The sequence below is a fragment of the Paralichthys olivaceus genome, chromosome 14 (assembly GCF_024713975.1).
Source record: "Paralichthys olivaceus isolate ysfri-2021 chromosome 14, ASM2471397v2, whole genome shotgun sequence".
In the NCBI taxonomy this organism is placed as follows: Eukaryota; Metazoa; Chordata; class Actinopteri; order Pleuronectiformes; family Paralichthyidae; genus Paralichthys; species Paralichthys olivaceus.
Genome location: NC_091106.1, coordinates 4,713,290 through 4,722,635, shown reverse-complemented (window position 1 = coordinate 4,722,635; position 9,346 = coordinate 4,713,290). Strand labels below are relative to the sequence as shown.

Here is a 9,346-nt window from a genome sequence, read left to right as displayed (position 1 = left end):
GGCATTTTAAGGGCCCCCTCCCCTTTGGGGTCCTGGGAAGTCAGTTCCATTTCTCCCCCAACGATTTCTGATTATTTGGAAATCTGTTGATGCTGTGTCTTCTACAATGCAATGTCAAAGGCATTGCCTTTAATCCATATCTTTAACCCCTTTAAGTTGCTTAATTTGCATTTATATAGACTTAGATGGCTGAAACATCAAAGACACCTTGGAATGTCATAAAGGAAAACAGGGAAGAAGAGGAAGTAGAAGCAGATGGACATATAATCAGATCAGAGTAAGCAAGAATTGGGACCGCTTTATCAGGAAGGCATAAAATGAAAAATGGTATGGTATCATTACTCCAATATCGTTTTCGATTATGATTAATGATGTGTTTTCTCATTGATCGTTTAAACCAGATAGAATTGTTGCGTTTAAGAGGGCACTGTTTTTGCCACGCCCATGTCCAATTACTCCATAAAATGGCATGACGCACCCGCAAAGTGTGGGGATTTTTCGAGTATGTTCAAGCCGTCATAAATGGGATTCATTTGCCTGAATAAAATGCACTGTCGGTGGTCGGGCCCTAATAACATGATCTGTGAATACACCGGAAGCCTGCTATGCCATTTGCGCTGTTTCCCTGACAACACAAACAATGCTTAACACAAACAGTTTGTCACCAACAGCACTAACACATCTGCAGCATTAACCTTAAAGATCCTGATTTTATTTTTACCATCATCACAGGAGAAGACAATGAGCCCACCAACAGATTCTCTCCTGAAATACAGCAACCCGGTTTTGATCAGCAAGAGCACAGACAGGAAATCAAATAAGGTCAGTTTTCATAGTTGTTTATATATAAACGGACTTATCTCAGTGAACAACAGGAAGTTGGAAGACAAAAGGTTAAAGTGATGAACCTGTTTAGTTTTTAATATTTGTTGACATATGGGAAAGAAAAAGGAAACAACTTTATTTTAAAGGGATAGTTCACCTAGAAAATTCACTCATTATCACAACTATGCCAATGGAGGGGTGGTTGTGTTTCAGGGGTAACCTGTGCACACAAATCCAATACAATTGAAGTAAAGTGGGACCACTTCTTCAAATGTAAAAAAAAACATAAAATCCCTCCATACCGCTATTGCGGTGTCATCCAAGTGTCCGTAAGCCCGGACATTCCAATTCAACTCGAAACAAGATCATTATCATCATTTACACAATTAGTTTGGCTAAAATGTCCTCTGTTATCTACTCTAGTACTGAATGCTAGGCTTAAAAACCTGGTGGGCTTACAGAAAGATAATGACAGCCATCCAAAAAGAAACACTTATTGTGTGCAAATAGTGCAAGCACTTAATTGCAGCTATTATCTTTTTTCTGTCTGTAAGACTGTTCCATCCAGGCTTTTATACTTTATACTTTCCACCACAGGTGCTGCCTTTAAGAGCATGCCCTCAGCAGCCCATTGACGCCTGCCCTGTTCAATCACTTCCCAAACTTAAATCCACCTCCACTGAGGCCACCGGGCAGGAAAATAAGGCCATGCTGGAAAACATCTTTCCAAACAGGTACATTTATTTATATTCAGTCAGGAACACTTTGTTATGATTTATCCATTTATTTCACAATGGGAATACAGTTATGATTGGTGCTGAAGGCTTCGTTCTTTGGATGTTCCCTGGATTAGCGTTCAGCATGCTAAGATAAAAATGGGAACATGTGCAGAACCCCCGGTGGGCGTAGCAGGAAAGGTACATTTGTTTAAGATGAATATCGTTTACCACGACCTCTGGACTCAGTGCAAAAAGGTGGAGGCTGGGCTGGTGGAGGCAAGTTGCCGGCAACAGGCATGGGTGGCAGTGTAGCTCACCAGGGATCAGTGAGGATGAGGTCGTATTTAAAGGGACCACCTTGGTGAGAGAATGGGCTGTGATTGGTGGGTGACTGACGAGCCCCCTTAAACCCGTAGCTGAAAGCTTATGACAGCTGAGCACATGACTGTGTCCTGCATGAACTAATGCAATACTTCATTCATCGGTTCAATCAAATTTGTTCAATTCAAATTTGCAGGATTTGGATGGAAGAGAACCAAAAATGGCTGCAGCAAGTGTCCAGCACTCCTAGTACAAGAGCAGATGTCATACTCCTCGAGGAAATGCTGAACACAAAAATTCTGCAGAGGCAGGCCAGAGAGACATGCATCTGTCCCATTCGCAGGGATCTCTACGACCAGTGCTTTGGTAAACACAATGCTGAATGCACTGTTGTTACAATGGTGGAAGATACATGGTTGAATGAACTATGGCTACGTTTTTAGATGCGTGGGACTAGATCCCTACCTTATTGGTCACAATTTTCATCCACAGGAACACAAACTTTTATTTACACTCCGATTTTTTACTTTTTCCCAGATGAGCTCATCCGACAGGTGACCATCAATTGTGCTGAGAGGGGTCTGCTGTTGTTGCGGGTTCGAGATGAGATTAAAATGACGATTGCTGCCTACAAGACACTGTATGAGAGCAGCGTTAAGTTCAGCATAAGGAAAGCACTGCAGACCGAGCAGAACAAAGCTGACACAGAGAAAAGGGTAAGGGCTGAGTTAATTAGTTATTTTATGAATGACCCATTCAGAGGAACAATGATACAGTTTTCTGTCAAGCAGAAAGCTCCATTTCTCTTAATATTAACTAAAATAATGATGGTAGCACATTTTACTGAATAGATCCCGCTTCTGTAACCTGCTCATATGAGTGTCTCGTTTAATATATGTATCTAGATTTCGGATCAGAAGAAAGAGATACAAGACCTGAAGATGCAACTGAATGAAGAGAAAGCCAAATGTGATGAGATCGAAAAGAAAGAAAATGAAAAGCGACAGGTGGAGGAAAAGAAGCACACAGAAGAGATTCAGTTCCTTAAGAAAACCATTCAGCAACTCAGGGTGAGGTTTAATCATCACATATAAAAGAAAACATGTTTTCCAAGCATCAGTAGTAGCCGTATTGAAGATTGGTTGCCCGTCTTAAGATTTATATCAACCTATTTCTATTTCTTTTCAGACCCAGGTCGAAGTGATCGCCACACCGAAGAAAAGCTGAAAACTTAAAAACCCTGAGTTACCATTTCACCATTTGTCTTGTGAAAACTTAACTGAGTGTAATTAGCAAATATTAATTTTTCTTCATGGCAAGTACAGTTCAAACTATTACTGTACATTTCTGAACGCCAAGAGAAAGGAAAGAAACAAGAAAAAGGATCAGAAGAAGAAGAGTGGGAACATGACAAAGCTAATGGGCTCGGGAGAAGCTAAAGCTAGGCATGCTTGCACTTTGGTAGCACTAGCCACAAACAAAGATGTCCTGGCAGCAATAAATTAGCTTAACAGAATGGTCAACATGAGGTTCACCAAGCTTAGTGGGTCCCTCTTGAGCCTTAAATCTTCTTTATCAGATGTCTGCAAGCGGGTGTCTTCAAAAAAAGGCTGCCACTGAATCGCATGAGAGGCGATTCGAGGAGCTGGAGAGGAGGCATGATAGCCTAGCATCTCAGTACATACAACAACAAGCCAAACTCAATGAGTTGGAGGCTCACTCAAAACATTTGCATAATTGGGATCAAGGAGATGCTGATGCTGGTACGTCTTACTTTTTCCCAGATGAGCTCATCCGACAGGTGACCATCAATTGTGCTGAGAGGGGTCTGCTGTTGTTGCGGGTTCGAGATGAGATTAAAATGACGATTGCTGCCTACCAGACACTGTATGAGAGCAGCGTTAAGTTCAGCATAAGGAAAGCACTGCAGACCGAGCAGAACAAAGCTGACACAGAGAAAAGGGTAAGGGCTGAGTTAATTAGTTATTTTATGAATGACCCATTCAGAGGAACAATGATACAGTTTTCTGTTGAGCAGAAAGCGCCATTTCTCTTAATATTAACTAAAATAATGATGGTAGGACATTTTACTGAATAGATCCCGCTTCTGTAACCTGCTCATATGAGTGTCTCATTTAATATATGTATCTAGATTTCCAATCAGGAGAAAGAGATACAAGACCTGAAGATGCAACTGAATGAAGAGAAAGCCAAATGTGATGAGATCGAAAAGAAAGAAAATGAAAAGCGACAGGTGGAGGAAAAGAAGCACACAGAAGAGATTCAGTTCCTAAAGAAAACCATTCAGCAACTCAGGGTGAGGTTTAATCATCACATATAAAAGAAAACATTTTTTCCAAGCATCAGTAGTAGCCGTATTGAAGATTGGTTGCCCGTCTTAAGATTTATATCAACCTATTTCTATTTCTTTTTAGACCCAGGTCGAAGTGATCGCCACACCGAAGAAAAGCTGAAAACTTAAAAACCCTCAGTTACCATTTCACCATTTGTCTTGTGAAAACTTAACTGAGTGTAATTAGCAAATATTAAATTTCTCTTCATGGCAAGTACAGTTCAAACTTTTACTGAACATGTCTGAACGCCAAGAGAAAGGAAAGAAACAAGAAAAAGGATCAGAAGAAGAAGATTGGGAACATGACAAAGCTAATGGGCTCGGGAGAAGCTAAAGCTAGGCATGCTGGCACTTTGGTAGCACTAGCCACAAACAAAAATGTCCTGGCAGCAATAAATTAGCTTAACAGAATGGTCAACATGAGGTTCACCAAGCTTAGTGGGTCCCTCTTGAGCCTTAAATCTTCTTTATCAGATGTCTGCAAGCAGGTGTCTTCAAAAAAAGGCTGCCACTGAATCGCATGAGAGGCGATTCGAGGAGCTGGAGAGGAAGCATGATAGCCTAGCATCTCAGTACATACAACAACAAGCCAAACTCGATGACTTGGAGGCTCACTCAAAACATTTGCATAATTGGGATCAAGGAGATGCTGATGCTGGAACCTCATTAAAATATCCAATTGGTAGTAGCAACGGCCCGTGTGTTTTTGTACCTGAGTACATTTCAGAGCCTGTACTTTCTTAAGCCTAGTTTATGCTTCTGCGTTACAAAGAAAACGTTTGCGGAGGTGTTTTTTACAACGAGGAAGAAAGACCGGAAAAGCAACTGCCGGAACTTACGTTCTGAGCGGACCAATCACAGCGCTTACGGTCCCCGTCGACGTCCGCGTAGTTAGGATTTTTGGGAGGCGCACGTCAGGCTACGGCGTAGGGGTCTGCGTCGACGGCATAGGTACGGCGTAGGTACGGCGTAGGTACGGCGTCGACGTGACGCAGAAGCATAAACTAGGCTTTACTTTTACTTGAGTAAAGGATTTACCAGAGCAATTTTTTAAAAGCATCTGTATTTTTGCTTAAGTAGAGAATGTGAGTACTTTTGCCACCTCTGCATGTAAGCTAATCTATGTCTTACCCTGATCAAAAGACGAGGTCTCTAAATGATCTCAAATAAGTGTAATTAAAATCTCGGATCAAAGTAAGCTCCAGCACTCAGCCACGACTCCAATATCTCATGAGTATCCTCAAATATTCTGTGACCCCATTTACACTGTATTTAAAATTCTGCATTGTTCTTCACTGTCTATCTAAACCTACTGTGAAGGAAAAAATGCCATTGAATATAATCCCATGTTTCCAATGTATTAATAAGATAGTCACACTAAGATACTACAATTTCACGCAGAAAGAGTACATTTTGTGCGTGCAATAAAATTTTTTAAATATTTTTTTTTTATACATTTACTTTTCAGTAGAATTTGAAAGGGGATTTTTATTGCAAATATCCTATTTTCCTCATTTGATTCTGAAGATTTGAAAATTGAAACTCCCTCTGTATTCCAAGTGAAAGATATGTTATCAGTAATCCGTAATCAAAGGTCCAGTCCTCCATATAACCAGGACGCACACTGTACAGAAAGAATTGGTTGATGATGAGTAGAAAAAACTCAACCTTACAGGGTACTATTAAAGGAAATATCCTAATAGTCATAGATGTATTGCACTTCCATGTGTAGAGTTGAGATCACAGAAAATTCCACAGCACAAATCAAAAGTCAGATGTAGTAATTATTAATTGAAATTCAAATGAAAGGATAGGGTGCATAAATCAAGCTTAGAGAAAGGTACCAAAAAAAACAGGCAGCGTAACTTAAACTCCCATTGGTCCTTGAGGTTGTCACTCACACTTCTGCTACAGTGATTGGTTGTCGACTGCACAGTCGGACTAATTCATTTGTCAGCAGTAGTGGTGGACGTGGGCCAGCGGCTTACAGTCCCATCACATACTGTTGCCACCATCCTAAGACCTGACCTGATAATCTGGTCCAACTAACTGGAGTATAGAGAAGTTCAGCTAAATAGTCAGTCACGAGGGGTCAATACAATGCAGATTACCAGCAAGTATGCGACTCCATTGCAAGCTTGGATGCATACCGTCTTGTGCAAACAAGGGAGAACAATTCCAGAATAAATTTACGTAAGTTGTGAATGAAACCAATGTAGTGAGTAGACCATACGGACTGGAGCCAGGTGTGCAGGCAGAGGATCCTGCTAAAACAACCTGCTAAAAGGTCAAACATACAGACGAAGTCGGCTTTTGTCTGCTCAGACTGCTGGCGACTGGAATAATTTGATCCGATGTGGACTATTATTCGTTTAATAGTCGTTGAGAGTGAGGTGATCAGTCCGGGAAGTTTCCAGATGAGGTCTGGCTTTGTAGCTCCAGGAAAGCAGTTGGTGACAGCATTAATGAAGTGTAAATTTCTCACAATGGAGTCTCCAATTATCAGCGTAGTTGGAGAGATTAGGGGACGCAAGGGTGGTCCTGGCTTGGACGATCTTGGAGAGCGCAGAGTTTCTGCGCCGGTGTGTGGAATCGAAGAGAATGTAGGCTACAGAAGCAAGGTGGCGTCTTTCTCCATAGGGAGTGGATTCCCTGCGGTGGCCAAACCAGTGTAACCTCTGGAGCAATGCCTGATTACAGCCTCCTTTAACAACCTGCGTTGTGCAGAGGTGTAGGACTTGACCGCAGGATGGTGTGCTGGTCCTTCCAGAGGCGGAAAGTCCTTGGTATTCAGGATGTCGAATCTGTTGGACAGCTGGAGGTCTTGGTGTGGTAAAGGGGAGATGGGCACCCCGCACTGTGCTTGTCCTTGCTGGGTACAATCGACTGCTCCTGTTGGCAAGTAGCAGTCGGGTATGACCGCCCTGGGGTGATCGCGTCTTCAGTGGAGCATGATACGGATTGGAGCTGGCTATCATTTTAGGCTTTGCTCCCATTTTCACCAATGGATCCTCAGGCTGTACTGGATTAGCCTCGGGATCTGGAACTCCTGTGATGGTGGTGCCGAGCCACGGCAGAGTAGGATCGTTAACCGACCCTGGAGCGGAATAGCCATGGAGACTTGACCTAGCATTCAGGTGAAAACTGAGAGTCCACAGTAAGTCCTCAAAAGCTCACAGAGGTTTGAGGCAAAATAGCTGTCCTAGCCACCCTTTTAAGGAACCTGGCAGCCAGTTAGCGTCAGCTAGCAGAGCGGGTAAATGAAAAGGTGGTTTGTATTTAAAATCCAGGCGTAAGCTAAAATCCTTGGTCCCAGTAAATGATATAATTTAGAACAGCTCTAATATAAAGTGTGTAGTGTCAAAAGGTAGCTAGAAACTACAAATGGGACATTTCCCAGTGACAGACATATCAGCATAACTACTAGCATAACACACCCACTCACACACACCTTAAGTAAATACACAAACACACTAATCAGGAGTTCTTCCTCCTTTTCTGGCTGTGGCAACATTGAGCTGGCAGGTACACATTGAACTGGCAGAGGATCAGAAGTTCAATTCCCCTATCAAAGGTTGTCAATCTGTTAAGTGTACCATCCATATCTGACTCATGCTGTGATTGCCACACAGTGAGCAAATCAGACACAATAAAAAGCCTTGTAAATTATTGAATCCATATTAAGTATTTGGAGGACTGATGAAACCCAGTTGTGGCATGCCAAAATGAAGACTTTGCTGTTTGTAATAGAAGCAAAGCTGTAAATACACAAGTGAATATGACCGAAGGGAAGTGTGTGTGTGTGTGTTTTTCTCTGTCTGTTGTGGCATAAGCGGATGGTTCAAAGAAATTCAGAGATGTTCAACTTGTGTGTCTGTTTATCTACAAATGCAAACTGTTCATGGGAAAAGACAGCGAAACATTGAATGGAACAACTGTGAAAGAAAGTAAGATAAACACACAGTGGAATTAACATTATATAAAAACTGCAGTGGCTCTCTCTCTGTGATGAGCTCAGGTTAGTCCATCCAGCTGCTTGGCTCAGACTCTCAGGAAGGACCCATTTTGGGATTCTGGCCCTCCATCAGGTCACACAATCTTCCTCCTCCACAGAGCTCTGTGCTCACGTAAATCAAAAGCACTCCCAGCGCTCTACCCATTATTTGTGACATCTATCTGGATGGGCAGCTGAGTTGTAGAGGATGTGGTTGTTCACCAGGCCTGGGCCTGGGCCAGGGAAGAGGGGTGGGGGCTGGAATACAAACAAATCTCTGGCTGGGATGATAATACTCCTGTGCTGTTTTTTCCTTTGAGAAATGAATGCCTCAAACCTTGCTGGGACGATACAGGAAGTTGCAGAAGTGAAGGAGTTTGAAGCCCAGGCTTCCTGAAAGTTATGTGAAGCTGCAATAGTTGCTGTAAAAGTTTAAGTGGAGACTTCCTGGATATAAAATGAGAGCATGAATATGTTCTTGTTCACCTACATACTCACACACACATTCATTAGACATGTTGCATGGTTGATCCAAGACACCATTAATGAAGAGTGGTGCTGCAAATCCTTTAAAATCTCTGTCATTTCCAGGAAGGAGTGTGTGTGTGTGTGTGTGTGTGTGTGTGTGTGTGTGTGTGTGTGTGTGTGTGTGTGTGTGTGTGTGTGTGTGTGTGTGTGTGATTGGAGTTGCAAAGGAGCCAGGCTAGTGGAGGGATGTTTAATTAGGTTAAGGAGGTGCAAAAAGGAAGACAGCCAACCAGCTATACACATTCTCTCTCTCTCACACACACACACAGACTTGTACACTCCATTTCTCAAGTGTACCTGGCACATCAGACTGAGAGTGGTGTTCAGTACAGGCATACCTTGGAAAAATGTCCACGTCTCCAGCTGCCACCTGCTGCTGTACTCACTTTTCGTTACTCCTGAGTGAGAACACACAGCACAACCTTCAGTGAAGGGCAACCTAACATGTATTTGTCTGTAGAAATTGACAAAGCAACCGTACATAATTTGAGCTTGTAGAGGAAAACACACACAAATTTGGAAACATGTCTGTCAAGTCCTACTTAAAAGCCTTGCCCACGGGCACATCAGCAGTAGACATGGGTTAATGAGTCTGTGTTCACATTG

General features: G+C 42.5%; 2 protein-coding genes across 3 annotated transcripts; both read left to right on the top strand.

The window, feature by feature from the left end:
* The first annotated feature begins 202 nt into the window (after positions 1–202).
* Positions 203–3,225, top strand: LOC138413672 (axonemal dynein light intermediate polypeptide 1-like). Of its 2 annotated transcripts, none has more exons than XM_069538980.1 (7): positions 203–327; positions 733–822; positions 1,423–1,559; positions 2,062–2,231; positions 2,403–2,581; positions 2,771–2,935; positions 3,054–3,225. In XM_069538980.1, the coding sequence occupies exons 1-7, from the start codon at positions 325–327 to the stop codon at positions 3,090–3,092; spliced, it is 783 nt and encodes a 260-aa protein (XP_069395081.1). In that variant the 5' UTR covers positions 203–324; the 3' UTR covers positions 3,093–3,225. The 2 variants fall into 2 exon arrangements, with proteins under 2 accessions (XP_069395081.1, XP_069395080.1); XM_069538979.1 differs by lacking the exon at positions 203–327 and adding an exon at positions 455–502.
* Positions 3,226–3,436: 211 nt separating this feature from the next.
* LOC138413673 (axonemal dynein light intermediate polypeptide 1-like) lies at positions 3,437–4,903 on the top strand. The gene is made up of 3 exons (XM_069538981.1): positions 3,437–3,828; positions 4,018–4,182; positions 4,301–4,903. Exons 1-3 carry the CDS (start codon positions 3,445–3,447, stop codon positions 4,337–4,339), a joined length of 588 nt encoding a protein of 195 aa, XP_069395082.1. The 5' UTR covers positions 3,437–3,444; the 3' UTR covers positions 4,340–4,903.
* Positions 4,904–9,346: the final 4,443 nt, after the last annotated feature.